The 20826-nt window shown below is 38.9% G+C and overlaps 1 protein-coding gene across 6 annotated transcripts in view; it reads left to right on the forward strand.

Moving 5' to 3' along the window:
- Positions 1-20785, forward strand: part of Ptx1 (pituitary homeobox homolog Ptx1) — a 31008-nt gene extending 10223 nt beyond the window's left edge. For 2 of the 6 annotated variants that reach the window (XM_034318007.2, XM_034318008.2), the window contains exons 2-3: positions 6518-6771; positions 19812-20785. In XM_034318007.2, coding sequence (XP_034173898.1) covers positions 6518-6771; positions 19812-20609 — 1052 coding nt within the window. In that variant the 3' untranslated portion in view covers positions 20610-20785. Of the gene's footprint in view, positions 1-3478; positions 3677-6517; positions 6772-19811 lie in introns of all 6 variants that reach the window. The other 4 variants (XM_034318011.2, XM_034318010.2, XM_034318006.2 and 1 more) reach the window with 3 other exon arrangements.
- The last annotated feature ends 41 nt before the right edge of the window (positions 20786-20826 follow it).

Here is a 20826-nt window from a genome sequence, read left to right on the forward strand (position 1 = left end):
TTTTCTAACACATTTCAAATGTTCGAATTCTAATTCTAATTTCTTTTTTTCGATATCCTTTTGTCATCCCTGTTATTTTAATTTAAATCTTTTATTCAAACAAACATCTATTAATTTTTCATCGCCTCGATGATTAATTTCGATTGCATCTCTTATAAATTGTCCAATTTCCATTTTCAAAATTGGCACAAAATGGTAACATTTCACAACAGCAAGCATGTTTTTAACAGAAAACCGTGTTAGCGTGTCGTCGAGTAACAGAATATCGAAACGTGAAAAATAGTGATCTATAAATTTCGTGTTGCTTGAGTAGGTCGCTGGAATAACGCGTGTAGGATCAGAATGTAGATTATAAGATTAACTCTAATCTTGAAATAATATACAAGCTTCGAAACGTGGAGGTTCGAGAGGTGTATACACTGGTGTTTCGACAAAACAGAAAGGAAATAGAGATTTTTAGTGCTTTCGAGCAGAGAAACATTGTCGTGTTTTGTCGGTGAATTTCGAAATTTCACGCTGTTATTCGATATGCACAGGATTATCCAGATATTTACGATGATTCGACAAGCGCGAAGAATAGAAACTACACGGGGTAATTGTGACCGAAACCCCCATGGTTATTTGTCATGGCTCGCGTTTATTATTTTAGGAACTCGTTTCCGAAATCCGACGAAAAAAATAAACAGAGAATTTTATCTTCTATCTCCATTATTTTAGGAACACCTCAGATTTGGTAGATCTTGTAATATTACAAAATTTTTATTTAAAATTTGGTTAATTTCATTCTCTTATTATTACTAATCATGAAAGTTAAAAAATATTACTTTTTTAGTCGAAATTAAGAAAATATGCAACGAAGGGATGGTGCTAATTTTTACCGAATGAGGTGTAATAATTAAATTTCTGCAAATTCGATAATAATTTTCTAAATTAATAATGGGACATTGTAATTTGATAATTTCAAAATATAAAGCTTCAAATTTGAATTTTCTTCAGAAAACATTTGATGTATAGTTTCAATAGCTCTGTATAGTTGGGCTCAGAAATATAGTGCGATCCTATTCTATTCAAAATAATATATTTCTCCGCAATTTTTCATTACTTTACATCGTGTTAACCGGGGTTCCATAGGAAAAATGTTAACTTTCAAGGTGCTAATTAACGTAACATCATTGCCGTCTGATATCGAGTCAACATCGCTTGTCCGTCGTGTTACAGCCGTTTATTTACAACGTGTTACGTCGTTCACATTCTTCTGTTCCGTATATCGTGATAAGTAACACGGAGTCCATGTTTCGAGGTTGGATGTTGTTTGTCGAGAGAGGTACCGTCGATAACGCGACATCAACTGCGGTGCGGCCGCTTTTCCTCGGGGACTGCCCTGGCAAACAAACCGACTCACCCTCTTCACTCTTCAGGGTGGAAGCTTATCCTCGTATGGCCATTCGTAGCTCTTTACACGTGTTCTCTACTCGGTTAACCGATCAAATAGGTAACCGATCTGTTTGCACGTCGTAGATTAAGAAACTATTCCGGCGCGGTTTATTTAAGGGCCGAATCTTTCTAAGCGAATTCGTCGAAACTTTTAACTATATGCAACGATAAGAAAGTAACAATTTTTAAATGTCTTTCTATTCTATAATAGAAATTTCTCAGATATTTTCTATTATAGTTGAATCCATTTTACAGTGGTAGAATTTAAAATAAATTTTAAACATAAATATTCATTTAATTTTATGCTACAACTCTGTGAAATAATTTTATTCAGGGTGGAACTTATTTTTATAAATATCCTGACGTGCATTTTCAGAAAAGAACTTTTATTCAATTTGATATTGTGAAACAATTATGCATGACAATGGTTGCAATTTTTAAATTTCTTAGAAATTAAAGGAAAATGCATATTTGGTTATAAAAGAATATTTTAAGAATTTAGAAGATCCTTTATGTACATTGCGTGGCAACAATCCACCTGGGTATCCTGTCTTAATCGAATAGTGTAAAAGTTTGAAGATTTTAACACGGTTACAAGAACCGTGGGCGATGAAGAAAGTTTACACGCCTCGGAAATTTCATCTGTTTTCTCTTTGAATCAAGGAGTTCCCTCGTGGCACTCGAATTCATTCCACGTCAGATCATTTTAAATATCACCGGGTTACGTACATACTTTTTACATACTTTATTTGTTGCTGCAAAGATTCATTAAAAGGGTGACGTTACAAAGTTAATGCTAAATAGGAAAATTAATTTTGCTATTCATTTCGAATTTACAATAATTTATGTTTATAGGACACTAATTCTTTTAAATATTCTTTTAATTATTCCAATTCACAAAAAATGAAATTGAGTAAATCACAAAAAGTGAAGCTGCTTAATTTAAATTCTAAGAAACTTTTGATTCAGAGCAATCTCTGATTCACTTGTCAACAGAGAACTCATAAAAAGAAACTTTATTAGCCCTTCGTGACATTTACTCTCCTATCATTCCTTTACTTAATTCCCTCGTGTATGATACATTTAATCAGGGGAAAAATTCGAACAGACAAAAAATTCTCCCCTCTGGAAGGAATAATTCGAATGTAACCACTAATTTGCTACTCTGTCGCTGTTTCTATTTTGAAAGTCTAAAGAAAATGTGATGCAAACCGTTCGTAAATAATATCCTGCTCGGTCCCCATACTGCAGCCGCCAGCGCGCGTTTCAGAGACGATTAACACGCGGGTTAGCTGGTAACACACTTGGCAATATCCTGGAAGAGTGACACGCGCGTCTTCGTGGTTCGTAGACGACAGTGTGCCACTAAATCAGCCCGAGTTACGCGCCGACTAATTGTGAACCACGTCCCTCCTCTTTTGCCGCCCCCGTGGCGACCAAATATAACTAAACGGAGCGAAACTAAACGGCCTGGCCGATTAACTTCACCGTTCGCTGGCTACCACCGACAGCTCCACATTCTCAAGCCCTCTTCTCGACACACAGATCCAATTTGAAAGAACGTTTCTCTCTCCTTTTACCACTTTATAGTATCAATTCTTCTTTCTCTCTGTCACAGTATAATCGAACCTATCTTGCTTTATTTATTTATTATTTTTCTTCTTTTTTGTCGTAGTGCAATTCATTATTTTTCGTACGAAACCTAAATTAATATTCTTTTTATTATTCTTAGGATGAAATTGATGAATTTCAAATAGAACGTAGAGAAATTAGAAAATTAATTAGAAATTAATTATTTCTAAATTTTGTGTGGCACGTATCCTTATTTTTATTACACTAAGAATCAACCCTAATTCCATATTCTAAACGACTCGTTTTCTTCAAAAATGATTCATCGTGTGTCAAGAATTACTTGAACAGCAAGATTGAAAAAAATCTCGAGTCTCTCGAATAGTTTGGGAATGATTAGAAAAATTAGTTAGTAAATAGCGGAGATTACGGTGAGCTTAGACGACGTTGCAAGAGGGTGTGATGCGTTTTGCAGTATGGGCACAGGGCGACTTCCGGGAAGACATGAACGAGGGTTTGGCAAGGCTCGATTTGACGGGTCACGGAGCTCACACCCCCGGTGGCAGCAACCCCAGTACACCGGGCGCGACACCCACGACACCCTCCGGTGGATTTTCTACCGCACAGCCCAGGTCCCGCACGAACACGACACACAGGCCGGATATTCGAAAAGGTAAAACGCCTTGACACTTTACCACCAACTTTTCTATCCCCCGAACTCCCTTTTTTAACATCCAACCACTGGTGCTTCTTACCCCCCCGTCGAATCGTGCCATCAAACGAGCTCCCTCTGAATCGGATCTCATTATTAGAAATAAAGTGTCAAGATTTCGTTAAACAACTGAGAAAATATGTTTGTAGTCGGATGAATTGGAATGATTGGAAATGCTTTGTCGAGAGACACGTTGGATTGGATTATGCTTTGTTAAGTTTATGTCGCTTATTGTTTTGCTTCTGCTTTATTTATACTCAAAATTAATAAAAATTAAACCATGTTAGGATCATTTTTATGTTAATTGAATTTTGCAGCAATGATTAATCTCAGTGCGTGCAATTTTCTTGATAAAAATGATAATTTGGCAATTTGGCAATTTGATTAAATTAATTTACTTGGAATCCGCGTAATCGAAGACACAGATTTGCACATCAATCAAGCCAGATAGCATAGAGATTTCGACGGGTACGATTTCTGGTTACTCTCACGGACTGTGAAATCAAATGATAATAGAGAGTGTCGTCGGGTGCAACGCGAGAAAGGTGAGGAAAATGCTGTCGTCGTTTGTTTGCACGTTTGTTCGGCACTTAGCCGACACTCTCGCAGCCGCCCCAAATCCCCTCAAATTGAAATATCTCTCGGAGTCTTACGGACCTGGTTAACAACAAACCCCGGGGACGGATCTCACTTCACTCGTTGTAATCCCGAGACGAGGACGAGGCCTCTCGTCCTTCTACTTACTCCGGTCCAGCACGTTCCTCTTCTTGCCGGTAAAACTCTAAAGATGTTACGAACTTAAGATTCTTCATCGACTCGAGCAAGTTGAGCTGAATTTTTCCAACTCTACCCCATGAATTTAGAATTATTTTCACTGAGAAATTCGAGGATTAGGTAATTATTGGGATTATTAATTAATTGTAGGGTCATTAAAGGGATCGCTAATGACCAACACCAGTAATATACTCAAATAAATAAGAAGAAACAAAATTAAAGAAAATTTTAATTAACACTAATATTATATTAATTGCTTAAGCAAGTGGAATGTTTAAATTGAAAAATGGAATTGTCAAATATTAATTAATAATTATCCCGTGCCATGAATAATATAAAACATTCAACAATCCTTTAAAACGTCTAAATTTAGGCCCCGAAGAAGCCACAAATATCTTCTCATAGAAATAGGTTGTGTCCCAATCCTACAGATTAGGATGATGTTGAATAAATTGAAAAACATTGATAAAAAAATCGAACGATCTTGGTAGTCGATATCGGAGCGACCTCATGTCCGTTAGGTAGGTTTGTAAACAGACAGGGTCGTTTCGACCCGTAAGATAGTTAGCGGCATCATCAGACGCAGTGATAGCGGTGCTCTTTGAAAAAGGAGGCAATCGATCACTGGCCTGTCAATAGGAGTAAGGGAGCCTGGCGATTTGCTGCTGCGGAGTCAGGGGTAAAATTACCCTCACCTGTCACTGTCACCGTCGTGACAAACATCGGTCGCGTTATTATGGAACAGCATAGTATAGCCTGACAGAGATTACCCACCTGAAATTCTAAACGATTAGCAATTATTATTTTGCAACAGTTTCTGGGTTTTTGTTAGGTTGCTAAAAATCACATTGCAAATTTTAGAAATAATAAGCTTTGATATGGAGACTTAATGATTAAAGTAGTTCTCTAGAGAAGCCTAATTTGATCGCAAGCGTACTATAATAATTTCTATGAACATTTTTACTTTCATAAGTCCATACTGGCCATTTTGATCAATTTTCTAATTACAATTACTTGTAAATAAAGAACCTTTGAAAATATTTCAAATGGACTGGAAGAATCTTCTTGTGGCATTAATTGTCAAGTGGTTTTCATAAAGCAGCAATTGATCACTGTCTCGAGCTCGAATTCCTTTTTATTATCATTTCCTTTTATCCGCTAAATTCACCGTGTTTTTCGTTTATAATTTGATTATCGTCCGATTTGAATATCTCTCGATGACTCCAGATATATAGTTGAAAGAGGTCGATAACTCGTCGATTGCGTTTCAAAATGAAATCTCGTGTTATTGTTTCATCATTTCATTTCGGACCAATGGCGGAGAGGTGCGAAACACCGGGACGAATGGTGGCTCGTTACAAGGGAGAGCCTGGTGAATTTTATCAGCGATAAAATTCTTTCTTTATCATTAAAAGGTTAATTTTTATCGCAGGAATAGATATAAGCAATATTTATCGAGTTCTTTAAGGCTCCAAGGGATAAACCCTGATGCACCGCTTCGAATATTAGCTTCGAACTACGATATTAATTGAACCGAACCTTAATTAACCCTTTTATTGCTATTCAATAACCTTCTGCATGAAACTTTATCGCAAATGCTTCATTATTCTTTGGACTTTAATACTAAATCTCTTGGGTATCATGGAAATTTCTCTATTTGATAAGAAGACATCTTTCTTCTCCTCCTTTTTCACAAGTTAGATTAGGAAGTTATAAATTTTTTTTTCTATTTAAATTAATTAATTAGGACTTCTAGGACTTTAAATATTTAATAAGACAAAAAAGTATTGCTATGACTGGTACCTTTGATGGTGATCTTTTTGTTTATTCTTATTCTTATACAAAATTGTAAACGTTTTAAAAGATTTTATTATGCCAATAACGAACATTGTTAATCCCTTCCCGGTTATAAAGCCTCATCGTTACAAACAAAACGTCGTATACCTTGGAAATGATACTTTGGGAGTCGCGTTCATAGGATAAGCTTCACCATTTTCGTATGGAATGTGATGTCTTAACACGTTTCAGGTGTTCGGACACCCACAGAAGTGAAACACGAATTGGGCGCTGGCGGAGGGGTGGTTTCACCCGGTGGTGTTGGGGAGAACGACGCGGACGATAAAGACGGGAAAAAGAACAAGAGCAAAAGACGGCAAAGGACGCATTTCACGTCGTATCAACTTCAGGAACTGGAGGCTTTGTTCTCGAGGAATCGGTATCCGGATATGACGGCCAGGGAAGAGATAGGTCTGTACACGAATCTTCCGGAAGCACGAGTCAGGGTGAGTTAGAATTTTGTACTCAGAATCTTTTTAACCCTTCTTCGGATTTCCTTCCATTAATTAATTGCAAATTAGTTTTATTTACAATCATTTGTCTATTATAGATAGGAGCCAGGGTGGGTTTGGCTCTCTTACAATTAAAAAATTCTAAGGTTTTAAAATCCTAATATTCAACAGTTTTTTAAATTCTAATAGTAATATTTTATATTTTAAGCTTTTAAAATTCTGTGGACCTATCTTACTCCCTAATTAGGCCAATTTCTGCAATATTTGAATGATTTATTGAAGTAAACACATTTGGAAATTTTGTAGCCCCATAATTCGAAAAGGGATAATTAATCAGGGTGGTCTAATTAACGTAGTGGTACATGTCAAAATAATCTGAAACTTTGAATAATTAAATTTGACACCTAAGCTACCAAGAAAATATGTAGACTACCGATTTGAAAATTAAACAATTATAATTACAGCGTTATGTTAAATATAAATAAGCAGGACCGTGTCTAGAACTTTTCGGGCTCTAGGCATACAGATGAAAACGAGAACCCTTTTTATATATTTCTGAATTAAATTTAAAAATCGAATTCCGCGAATTTCATAAATGTATATTATTAAATTTTTGCTGTAGCATTGAAGATATTAATCACGATAAAACCTTTACGACGATGCGATTATTATCCATAAATCAGCTTACTGTTAGTTAAAGACAAAATCGCTAGCACCACTGATAACCGCACATAATGAATTAATTCATCTACACCAATTAACAACTTAACTAAAACATCGAACGATCAATCAATCAATCAATTGCAGTGGCACAATGACTTTTAAGAACGGTGATGATAGTAATCGTAAGATTATAAAAATTAACGTCATTTAGTGATCAAAGTATGTTTATATTTTCATCGGTGATATTAAATTGTTACTTTCCATCAAAAGTGAGGAAAAATACTTTCGATAAATCTGTGCTATAAATCACTTTGCTCGATGACGAATAGATTACCATTAAGAATTCTAAATAAATTAATACTCCTTGCTTTAAATTTTTCTTTTCCTTCTCTCAGAATTAGAATCAAGTAAGGGTCTATAAAACATTAGATTGATCTGATTTTAGAAAAACAATCTCGTAGCAACAGGGAAAATTGTTCGTTCATATTAAGTCGTTATTGATTTGGATTCATCGTTTTCTTTGGTGAATAAAAATGCCTGATCGTATTCGAATCGTAGTTGAAACTCGAGTTGATCAAAGTAGCAACAGGAAGCTACAATGGACGCATTGATGGCTCGAGTATCGATTACAAAGGCAACAATTCATGCTCTTTCTGGCTGATACCTCGAGGACTCACTGCAGACATGATTATCGTGTCATGTCCAGAAAATGGCATTCTTCTATCTTGTATGCTTTAATAATTTCGACAAAATGGACTTTCTTCTACTTAAAAATAAAATTCAGTGTATTTGTTAAGATTTAATTATTCAGTAAATATTCGATTAACGCATTTATATTTTATAAACAATTGAATACAAATTTAGCTACAAATATTTAAAGAAATAATATAAGAATCTCTTAATTAGTTCCTTAATTAAAATCTGAAAACTCGGAAACAAAATAAAAATTGCATTACTATTAATATTATACCGTCAATATGGAAAGGCAAGTTTAAAGAATTAGAAAATTGAAAAATACATATATTTTTATTGTAACATACAGTATTGTACAGATTGTAACAACAAAGATAACGTAACGCGAAATGGTAAAGCAGAGTTTTAAAGAGAAAAATAGCGGTATCAGATAGAACAAACGAAGGACAAATGCAGTGGAAGTAGTTCAGATTGTGACTACTCGTTCTGCAGTTTGAGTTGGATCAAGTTTCACGGCATGCTTCTCGACTTGACAATCCCGGTGGTTTCGTGCGTTTCAGCAAGGCCTTTAGGTACGCTCGTATCAGCAGATGAGAACTCGGACGAGAAACGTTGGGATCGGGGTTGAAGGGAAACAGGGATGGAAGTGGGCAGGTATGAGGTCACGTGGGGTTGCGCAGCTCACAAGGGAAGCTTTGCGCCGGTAAGCCCTCCTGGATTTATAGGAACCACACAGAGCATGGTACGGTGTTCCCGCCACGCTACTATACGCCATGTACCAAAATGCTGCGGATCCAAGCTGTAGAATTTTAGTGAAAAACCACCGACCGAGATATTTATTATTAAATTAATGGGTTTGCATGAATTCTTCAATTCTCTTTCAAAATAATTAAATTCTAAGATGGAAAGTTCTGCCAAACGGTACATCAAATATTTTACAAATCTAATTTTCCTAATAATGAGACTATAGATTCCTTATTCATTGAATTAAATTTAATTTAAAAATAAGGATATTTAAAAATACGAAATAGATCTCACCTCTTCCAATGAGTGTACCTGATACACTGAAGTACAGATCGTTTCTGTTTAACTTTACATAAAACCCAGGTTTATAGCATTATCTAGGATAGTTGTAGAATTTGTTGAACCGTATCACAGCATCGTGTCATTCTTCCCTGGATACTTCTCTACAAAATTCCGAACGGTGAAATTTACGCAAAACGATTCCAGCGCATTTACTCAATTCTAGTCGTTGCATTACGCTTAATTAATCCCGATGCAACATTTAATGTTCGCCGATAAATGCGTGAAAGCTTATCTATTTTGTCGGCGGATTTAGCGGTGTTTCGAGTAATACCTGGATGCCGATGCACAACCAATAATTTATAACCATCAGTCAACTCTGCCGTTGAAAGAATAGGATCTTCATTTTCATCCTTGCATCTCAAGCTTAAAATATCCTCTAGTAAATAATTATTTCATTCAGAAATCTTGAAACAGTGATTTGCAAAGAATCCATGAACAAGAAATCACGCAGGCTTTGTCCAAGGATGCCCATGCCCGTCAGGTCGATCATTTCGTACAGTCTCGCAGCGATGCGACGGATGGAAGATTTTCTGGGCATCATACGAAGGGATAGGTTCCAGAAATGGAGAAAGAGAGAGACAGGAACCAGAGGGACACACGAGGAGGAACAGGGACAGAGAGGATAAAGGAGGGAGGGAAGCTAGGTACAGTTATCTGCAAAGAGGCAGGCGTATGTTTCGGTCGGTGGCAGCAGAGCGCGGCTGTCCGAGATAATCCGCCGGTGATTAAGACCATAAATCCATCGGCGGATTAGTATGGTTGCACCGCACACCGCGTGGCGGCGTCGTCGCACGAGCTTCTGGCTGCAAGCGCACCCTTCTCTCTCGCTTGTCCCCTTGCTCTCGCGCCCTCCTATCGGTGCATTCCCTCTGTCTCTCTCCGATTCCCGTCCGCTTCCTATCGCTCCGTCTTCCTCGAACAGCCTAGCTTTGTCACACGTCGCTGATCCGTATTGGTATACCTGGTGGCGAAAACGAGATAGGCGAGGAGACACCCGGAGCGAGAGAGAGAGGTGGGATACATACGCGTAATGTTTAGGCGAGGGAGGAGGAGAGAGAGATGGGACGAGCTTACACGCCATGGGAATGGGAAATGGGACGCCACGGAATATAGGTGGACACTAACCGGTATGAGAGTGAGGATTACCGGGTGTCATCCGTATTCGGCCGGGTTAGCGGCTGTCAGCGGCCAATACCATCGCTATATATCAATTATTACCTTTGCCATTGCAACGGCCGGTTGCATTCCGATGCACGCGTTGCCGCACTGCACTGCGGTCGTCCGGTAGCATATCTCTTCCGTAGGCCGATTTGCATCCGATATGCAACCGGTCTACCGCCTCCCTCGGTCCTTTACTCCTCCCTCTTTTTCCCGGCAACCCCATCCGTTGGAAAGCATTCCAGTTACGCGGGTTTAACGTGGAACCGCCGTTGGCAGCGGCGCGTGCACTTGCCACCTCGTAAGTTCTCGTGTGCACAAAGGCTCAAACCGGCTGTCTTCGGGATTTTAGCCGGCGAACACGCGGATTCACAGAGCGTTATGAAGCTCACCGACCGAGGAAAGATCCGGAGATTAACGAGCCAGTGATTGAGCCTATAATGGCGAGGATATCTGTTACGGTGATACGACGGATTTAGGGATAACCGAGAGGTTTTCCACTACTTTGTTTCATTCGAAGACGTTCTTCTGGATTTTTCGCTTTAGTGTTCAGTTGACGCGCTTTCTATGGAAGATTGATTCTTGATGTGAATAGATATTTAACACTTTATTTATCGGGAGCCTATTAATAGACAAATAACCAATTAATAATATTTTAATATTATTACAAATTCATTTATAACTCAGGTGAAACAATCAAGATTTGGTCTATTTCAATTAACCAAAAATTAATAGGAAGGGTTACACCTTTTAATCTTTAATTATTATTGAATTACAAGACGCTTATTTACTAACGTAATGTCTACAGTTGTTCCGTTTTTACCAGATTCTTTTATACGAGCAAAGGATTAGAAGACAGACTTTAGGACTTTGGGGCGCACGCATTCATTCATGAAACGATATGATGGTTCTATCGAGAGATTTCGCGCGGCGCGGAATCGGTGGTGAGCCGGTACGCTGTAAATCGCGCGGGAAGTTAATACCGTTGCGGACGGGGTTGGAAAACGTCGAAGGCCGGTGCGCGTGATCTGCGATATTCCGTTGGTGGATTACCACAGCGAATATTAACCTTTTACGGTGAATTGTAGTCCCGAAGTAACGTATCGAATTTACAAATTTATTTCACGACTTTAGAAAACATTATCCTCCATTTAAATACGGAGAACTTACCAAAGAACAAATCAACCATCCGTGAATTTAACTTTATCATATTTTCTATTTAAATTTAAACTTCAGAAATGGCAAAGGTAATAATTGTTAAATAATTCGACTTCCGGTAACAATGGTTTTATAAGATTTTTGTTAATCAAAAGTATACAGGCGTTGATCGTCGATCGTTAATCTTTTATCTCTATAAATATCTATTTTTAATCAATCTGGTTTCCGGGAACAATCGTTTCACAAGATATTTGTTTATCATAAGCACATGGACGTTAATCATTCGTCTTTGAACTTTGATTTCAAAAAATGGCTCTTCTTAATCAGTTTGTGTGCGAGTAACGATCGGCTTACAAAATGGTCGCTAATCATAAGCACATGGAACCATTAATCATTCATTATTAATAATTCATTTAAATCTTTTATTACACTTCAATTTAATTTTATCCATTTCTGTTGATTAACAAAATTAAAAATGTTTCAAGGAATTAAAAATTTTATTAATTTTATAACATCTGTTTGTTGAAAAATTTGAATAGAAGAGCATTTCTTTCCAAAATTCTGTAATAAATCACTCTTCGAGTTTCACTGAAACTATACGAAAATAAAAGGAATATGCAATTCCAGTAAATCCTTTTACAACGAAAACGCGTTCGAACCAATTTTTGAAGCGATCGATCGCGTTAACGACGAAAACAGCATCTCTGACTGTTGTGAAAAAGTAAAAAAGATAGAAAGAGGAACGAAACGGGGAAACGGAGAAGAGCGCATTAAATTCGACGGGAATCGATAACGAGTCTATAGGCAAATGAACCGTAACTATTTATAAATTACAAGGAACGGAGGAGGCACGAGAGCTAGGCGGGACGGCATTAAAAATCACGTGTTCCGCTTGAGCTCATAATCTCGTATAATCTTTTGCAAAGTTGTTAATACTCGCGGCTTACGGGTGTTAATTTAATATCCATACAGGTACGCCAACATTGAATATCCGAATCCCACTGGTTGCAGCTGTACAGTTCACTACCACAACGATGAGGGAAAAAAAAATCCATAAAACTGCCTCACACCGAGAGGTGGCCAGCTTCCCATTCCATGTCGTATGCCGGCTCATATGCCGTTTGTATCGTTCAACGTTGCTCTCCCGACCGCTTTAATACAAACGATAATACTCGTTACCCATCGTTTTGCCTCTTTTCCCCATCTCTACGATCGTCAAAAATCCGTCTACGAGCCATGCTTGATCCAGATTTCGAGATTTTAATCGTCGCAACAAGTTTCACCTCTCAAACGGTTAATTCGGGACCGATGAAATTGATTTAAGTTTATATTTATGGCATATAAATATTTAAGAAAAATACAAACAGAGGGGATTAAATAGGTTGAAATTACAGTTGATGGATTTTTGGAAACATTCTTATTTTTGAGCCAGCAGCATTAAGGTGACATGAATTTTATGATCCCCCCGGTCTCGTGATCCCCGTCTAGTAATTTCGGAGACGAAATTTCTGATAACAGCATTTTATTGCGAGCAGAATGTAAATATTACATGTCTGGCTGTAAAGAACTACCTAATTCGAAGTTAAATAGAACGAGTGGTTGATGCTCTTTTTGTTTGTCATTGTTTCTTTAATTATATCAATCTGAAGTAAACTGGTAATCATGTAATGTCCCGGGTTCTCGACCTTCCTCATGGGCATTCTCGGGGAAGCTGATAATGTAGAGAAAGAGATTTTCTACATTTAGAAGTCTGGTTCTGTCACTTGCGAGTAAACGTTGAAATGGGAAGATTTCAATTGATATTTATTTATTATTCATATTTTTCAATTGTATAGCAAATTTTATAATATTTGGTAATTAAAAATTGTATTATTTTCTTTTCTAATTTACTTTTAATATTAATATCGTCAAAGTTAAGATTTGGGAAACTCTTGCTTCCCCTGTATCGCCATTTTCTCATTTTTAGTTAACAACTAATGGTGTTTATTAATAGGCTTCCAATAGGTAAAATGTTAATTTTGTATAAATCTAATAGAGGAATAGTGTGAATTCCCTTCGACAAAGGTTTCTTGTAATTATCAAGTTGGACGGTGACCAAAGGTGATTCCCCTTGATATCCAGTCTCGACAGGCCGATTTCTCTGCACGCATTCGTGTATTCATAGCAATCCTTGAGGATATATGCACGCGTGCGCTGTCCAAGTGTGCATACGTATTCACGATACAAGTACGAACTGACTCCCTCCATCCTGGATGTGACCATCCCGGCTGATCCATCTCTCCGTTATAGTGAGATTTATGGAGACAGTGCCGTTGGAAACTGAGACTGCTCTTTCCACGGACGAACAGGGTGAAAAAAGAAAGAGCGAGAAATGAGAAGAAAAAGGAAGGTGTATGGCGGAGTGAAGGGGGAGAGGGGTGGATATAAGCACGCGTGGATGCATGAAAAGAGGGCGGATGGTAGCCAATGTCGCAAAAAGAAGATTGCGGAGAACGAGACGAAAGACAAAAAGGATTTATTCTGGTAGCCATGATTTTTGCTTTTTCTTCGTCCTTCACTCCAGTGGACACTATTCTGAATTTCGAAACGTTATTTCATGCATATTTTATGCTAATTTTTCTATTCTAATTAACATTTTTGTATTCGACAAATTGAGAGATTATAGAGATTCCTGGGAGTAATTATGGGGGATTAATAATATATTAGAGTTATGCCAAAATTTTGTTTAAGAATAAGAGAAACTGATACGAGCGAAGATGATAAATATATAAAAATTCCAATGGTTTAAATTATTCCCATATTGCAAAATTTGGTATTTAATTTAATTCGAATTGTTCGTAAATTTAAAAAATTCCTTCATTAATTTTGCAATATTAGAATTCTTATTTTAAAAAGAAATTTAATTTTTCTAATGTTTGACTATATAATTTTTAACTTATACATTGTACGACAAAGGAGCATCGCAAAACTATCTCGTCGAGAGATCTAGTTGAGTGAGAATGAAAGGAAAAAGGAAACTGTCTGCATCAAATCCTCTCGAAGCCCAGTATATCCAACCACACCGTTTAGGAACTTATTTTTAACGAAATGGTGCCCTTCTCGGTGTTTTCGCGACACACCATAAAATCTCTTCAAACGAGCGCCCATTTTTTATTACGAACCTACTCCCAGAGGTAAGAAACGTACAGTATATTTACAGAAGTAAATTGACGATGAGGATCATTGGAGAGGAGATTGAAATTATTCAGGCAAATTTCGTTACTAAACTTGAGCTATATTTCAGATTAAAAAACAATGAAAATTTAATAAAAATTTCTGAGTATTACTTATATGTATAACGTTCTTTATTAAAATTCTACTTACAAATATTTACTTAGGATCTTGAACAACTTGCAGCAGTTAAAATTAAAATTAATTTTAACATCCAATGAAAAGGGCGAATTAGAGGGTTCAAAGATTTTATACAAATTTTTAATTTAAAATATTTAAATTTATTAGACATAAAAGGCACTTATATCAAGTTCTATTAAATATTATAAATTCCATAAGTCGAAGAGATTATATCACCTTTTCCATAAATTCTCCATCAAACCATTAAACATTCAACAACCATAGAAATCATTAACAATATAAATGAAAGTAAGGGCAAAGGTGGTAATCGTCTAGAAACGGGCTCGTCGAAGATGTATACAGTTGAAAATATGGTGTCAGCAGTGGAAAGGAAAAGGAAGAAGATCCTCGCAACGGTGAAATCCTCGCGAAGACCCCGGATATCCGGCGAGGCTGTTTCACGGAATTTATTTTTAATGAAGTGGCGTTCTCGGTCGTTTTTGGGCCACGGAATAACCGTGTCCTCTAACACGTTCCTCCACGAAACGAGGCGAAAGAGTTAGAACTTTCGCTTCTTTCTCATCCTCGAAAACTACTAACTCGTGTCGTTGATTCCACAAATTATTTTTCTAGTGAATTTTCCTTCGTTTACACGTTGACTGCCATGCCGGAACCTTTCGCAATATTTCATTACATCTATCGTCCAGAATTTCACGAACTAAATTGGAATATCTCTAATTAAATAAGTAAAATAATTCCTAATAATATAGAGTGATGATTTTCCATGGAAATTAAGTGTCATGGATGACTTGGATATCAAAGGGTTAAAAATTCTACTTATTTTATTTATTTATTTATTAAATGTAATAGAAACGTCGGAAAAATCAAGATCAACGCTCTCCGAATATAATAAACAAATAATCTGGTTGACAATGGAGAAATAATTTTGAGCGAAAGTGTAGATATGGTTGGTCCAGGGGTCCCGTGGAGTTCGAGGTCGTAGGTGTGCGCATATGTCGGTTAGACGGAGGGATGGTGGATAATATAATGATGGCGTCGGCTGGGCAAGGAGGGGCGGGGCTACGAGGGGATCAATATTATCCTCCTCCACCTCCTTTTGCCTCCTCCGAACCCCTCTGCTTCAACGTTCTTTCCTCTCTGTTTCCCCTCGTTCCTCCTGTTCACCACCACCATTCACGTCTCCACCCTACAACGTCGACCTTCTCTCCCTCCTTCGCTTCCTCCTCGTCTCTCGTCTTACGAATCGAATTGCTAGGCCGTCGCGACGCCTCGACACGCTCGATCACATGCGTACGCCGGCATCTGCTCGAACAAGCATTGTTTATCGTGATAGAAAACACAAGAGTCTCGTTGATTGCCAGCAACACTGATTTTTTCTTCTTATATCGACTGAGAGGCGCCGGTCGTTTCGAGCAACTGCAGCTTCATTCGATGCATATTTGTAGGTGGAATTGAAACGGATTGATGGATTGATGGTTTAAGTGATTGGAATTTTTATGGAGAGAGTTGCTTCTGGAATGTTTCTAGGAAGATGTGATGGTTTCAGATTTCAGCAAAATTGAATTATTAATTAAAATGTTTTATGTAATGACATTTTACGTTAATACGCATAGAACTGCTCTTCTTACTATTGAAATTAATTATTAGAATGTATGCAATTACATACTAATTTTGATTTTAATTTTATTTAATTTCAAAATGGGTCATTACTCATTTTATTCTGTTCCCATTTTCTAAGTCATGTTTCTTGAAAGTGCTTAAGATTTCTTCTTTTTTCACCAAAATTTTTATAAATCGTCAGTAATAATTCAAACGCTGACAGTAATAAATGTACAATTAATCATGTATTCGAGTTTAGACTCAAATGCATGTGTATAATTTTGCATTTATATGTAAATTTAACCATATCGTTGGTGAATAGAAATATTGCATTGTGATCGTCTCTTCCATAGTTTCTCAGCTTTCGTTTGCTGCAGTAAGTAGTATCAGATAGGCGATCAGACAAACTAGCCACTCGATTCCCTGAATTCAGTAGAATAAGTGAAGCAAAATATACCATATACATACCTACTTCTGTAAGTATTATAAAAATTGAAATTCTCATTGCATAGAATTACAATATAATGTCCCTATTAAAAATACAATGATAAAGAACATCACCAAGTAACAGTTGCACAAAACGAATCAGTTGATCCGATTGTTCAGTGACCGTTGTTAAATCGGTAGGATTAGCTTGCATGGGGCAACGTTTTCGGGCCTGTCTATAGAAAGTCGAAACGTATACGTGGCCGAAAAGAAGAGCAAGGGAAAACGAATGGTGCACGAACTGGGGAAGTAGAAGTTGGTCAGGGTGGGGGCTTGATTGATGAGGTAGCCCCGGTCACGGTCTCATTACATTTATATAAGCTTTCGTAGATTGAGCCGTGCACGGAGGCTTACGCGGTGGCGAGGGGTCGTGATTTGATGAGGTTTTATTGCTTGGATGACGTGACGGGAGCCATTGTTCAAGCGGTTGTCGGGCGGAAAACATTGGATTCGATTTATCGCGTCTGCTGGATCGACTCGAATGCTCAAATGGCATTGCGGATACTTCCATTAAAGCATCATTCGATCAACTAATCGCTCATCAATATGGCTAAGCAATTATTGGTTTTGACGTACACTACTGGATACCGTTATAAAATAACTTGAAAATTACCGGGTCAAAAGATTGATATTATTCATTCTATAGTAGACTGATAAAATATTATTTTTAGTAGGAAAATTAAGTAGGAAAGAATTAGGGCAGGGCCTGTCTTCCACCCCAAAATATGGATTGGTACTTTCACTATTTTGAAGTTCTAAGATTCCAAATTTCAAAAATTTCTAAATTTTAAGATTCTAACTTTCCAAGTTTCACGATTCTAAGCTTGTGAAATTCCAAATTTCAAAAATTTCCAAATTCTAAGATTTTAATTTTCTAACATCTCCACGTTCTAACATCCTAAAATTCAGTGAACCTGTTCCACCCCCAAAAATCCCAGCTAGGCCACTATTTATATCACTATCAAGTAAAATAAATTTTTATGTACTGACCCGATTAAAAAAATAAATCTAAATCATAGATTGCACCACCTATAATAATCTAAAGATTTCCAGCATCGCCTAATTCGTTGACTTCTGTCCCTTTGCCGGCAGGTTCGCCCATCAAGTTTATGAAGCAAGAATCTTGTATTCGGTTCCAGGAGAATACCTCGTAGAGATTCTGCGATGCTGTTAAAGTTTATGGGCGCGGTCTTGTGTGTATACGAACGACTAGCGCGCGCCTTCCGAGAGTTTATTGATTCTCAAGCCACGGCATCTTTCGCCCACCGTACTACCGTTCTGTCCTATCGAGTTTGCTCCCCTCTTTGCTTTACCGTCGCCCCGTGTCATGTCTACGGGGTTGCTTCGTCAGACCCGACCATGTTCCCCGTGAAAGAAACTTTGCTTGTACAGGAAATATTTTTCAAATTCAGGCCTCGCAGCCAGTATTTTACGCTGTTGAATTATTCTTCATGAGCCGCTTAACGCGCGGACGATCGTATGACGAATGGTTATTCGTCATGGAATAAGGGATTTAAGAAACAGGGGGAATGATAAAGGGACGTTTTGGTTAATTTAAGGGTTGAAGTATAGAAACATTGAAGTATATGTAAATATGAATTACTAGAATAATTAGAATAAGAAATTTTGAAATAGAAATCTTCTAAATCTGAAATAGAAAGCTTCTAAATCTTCTACAAAAGATTTCAATTAAAATCATAAATGCAATCCATAGATTCGACGTATCGTAAGGTCAAGAAGCGGGCGATTACGCATCGTTTGAAGAATAATCGGGACCGGAAGAGCATTATTCTTCATTAGCCAGTCTTCTTCCCCTCTTTCAATGACTCGTCGCGCCTCTTAGCGTTTCCACGGCGTGATCGTGGGGCCATCCATCTTGCGAAGGATCCTCCAACCGGCTCGGTCGTTGTTTTCCTCCGATATCGTCTCTCCCTCCTTCCTTTTTTGGCTCGACTACCCCTGAGATAGCTGGAACCCTCGGGGTTCGTTGCGCTCGTTGCCTTACAGTTACGCGAAAGGGACGTGTATCTAAGTGCAACCACCCGTATAATTGTTGGGGGCGAGCCGGTTGAACGTGGTGGAAAAAGCAACGCGGGAGAACGAGACGAGGAAACCGGGATACGAGGAAAAAGGGATGGCGTCGAGGTTGAAGGGCGAATGAGAAGAGGAAGGGGGTGGGAAACGGCTGACGAGGTTTCGCCCTCGTACGGTATCGAACGCGAGAAAGGGCCGCCTTGAATTAACGCCATCATATTTCAGGATGGAGGGGTTCGCCGGGGTTTTCTTGCCATTTGTCTCGAGACTTCCTTCGAGCGTAACCATCTTTGTCTTGCACTCTTGCTACATGAATAATATCTGGGCCCTTTCGCGAAATCTCGAGCGAAACATACGATTCAGACGGTTCTCGGTATTCGTTAAAGATAAATTTTGGGTGATTGTATCGTAAGATGGTCGCAGAGTGGGGAGGGAACTGGTTAAGATAAATAATGGCGGGGTTTGAGTAAGACCAGTGATTTGAGTAGGCGCGGTTTAGATAGGGAATTTTTTGGACACGCTGCAATTGCTCTCCCATCGAAACGTAATTGTTTCGTGGCGCTGATAAGATAAGATAATTGTCAATAATTGATGTGATTAGGTGTGTTTTCTTGATCTTTATGTGCCGGGATTTTTCCCTTCCGAGTATTCGACTTACGCTTTTTCGTTGAATTGTTGAAAGAATGATTAATTATAGAATGCGTTGAGAATTTTCTAAATAAAATTTGAAGTTACAGAACAAAACCCACTGTGTTATTGTACATATACAATACATCGATCTAACAGGATAATTCGATGTGTTTCAGGTATGGTTCAAGAACAGAAGAGCGAAATGGCGGAAGAAGGAGCGGAACGCGAGCGCAGCCGCAGCTGCGGTGGACTTCAAGACCGGCTTCAGTGCGGCTAGTTTGAACGGTTTCATCGGCCAGCCGTTTGCCGATCCGGACGCGTTGTACAGTTCTTATAGCACGTACAATAACTGGGCGGCCAAGGTTCCCTCTCCCTTAAGTAGTAAAAGTTTTCCCTGGGTGAACACTCTGGGCTCCGTGGTACCAACGGCGTCGCACCATCACCATCACACCCAAGTCAGTCCCGTGAATTGTTTCAACGCGGCGGCGACGTCGGTCGCTGGCAACCATATGGGCGGTATGCCGGTCTCGGTAGGGCAAGCGGCCACGTCGATGTTGCCCGGAATGGGATCAGCTTTAGGGGTGGCTGGTTCGCCGGTCGCGGCGTCAGGTGCCGCGTGTCCTTACCCGGCTCCGGCAGCGCCCCACCACCCTTACGGACCACCGGTGTACACGCCACACCATAGAACAGCGGCAGCCCCGGAGAGCTGTACCGTGATGACGTCGAGCAGCATCGCCTCGTTACGATTGAAGGCTAGGCAGCACAGCAGCGGTTACAGCAGCTTGAGCGGTAGTTCCTTCAACATGGACAGCACGTCCGTGTCAGCTGCTGGCAGCCCGGTTAGCTCCAGAGCGTCTTCGGTTGGCGGAGGACTGAGCGCGTGTCAATTCGCGCTGACGAGCACCGGCGAGGCGAATCCCCATTCGCCTAGCAGCGAGGCTCACGTGAACGCGACCAGCAGGGCTCAAGTCTGAGGTGAAGCGGGGGCTACTTCTAGCCCCCATCACCACACTGTAACCGCGAATTCTGGAAGCTCCCTGGCTGGATCCGGGAGCTCTTTGGGAGGTGGCAGTCAGGTGGTAGCAGTGGGAGCTGCAACTGGTCAGCAAAGCGACAATCAGATGAGGTCGCAAGAGTGACCCACGCCTAGGTCCGTCGCGTCGCCGACACTGTCGTCCACCCCTTCGTCGA

Source organism: Osmia lignaria, chromosome 6, assembly GCF_051020975.1.
Source record: "Osmia lignaria lignaria isolate PbOS001 chromosome 6, iyOsmLign1, whole genome shotgun sequence".
Lineage (NCBI taxonomy): Eukaryota > Metazoa > Arthropoda > Insecta > Hymenoptera > Megachilidae > Osmia > Osmia lignaria.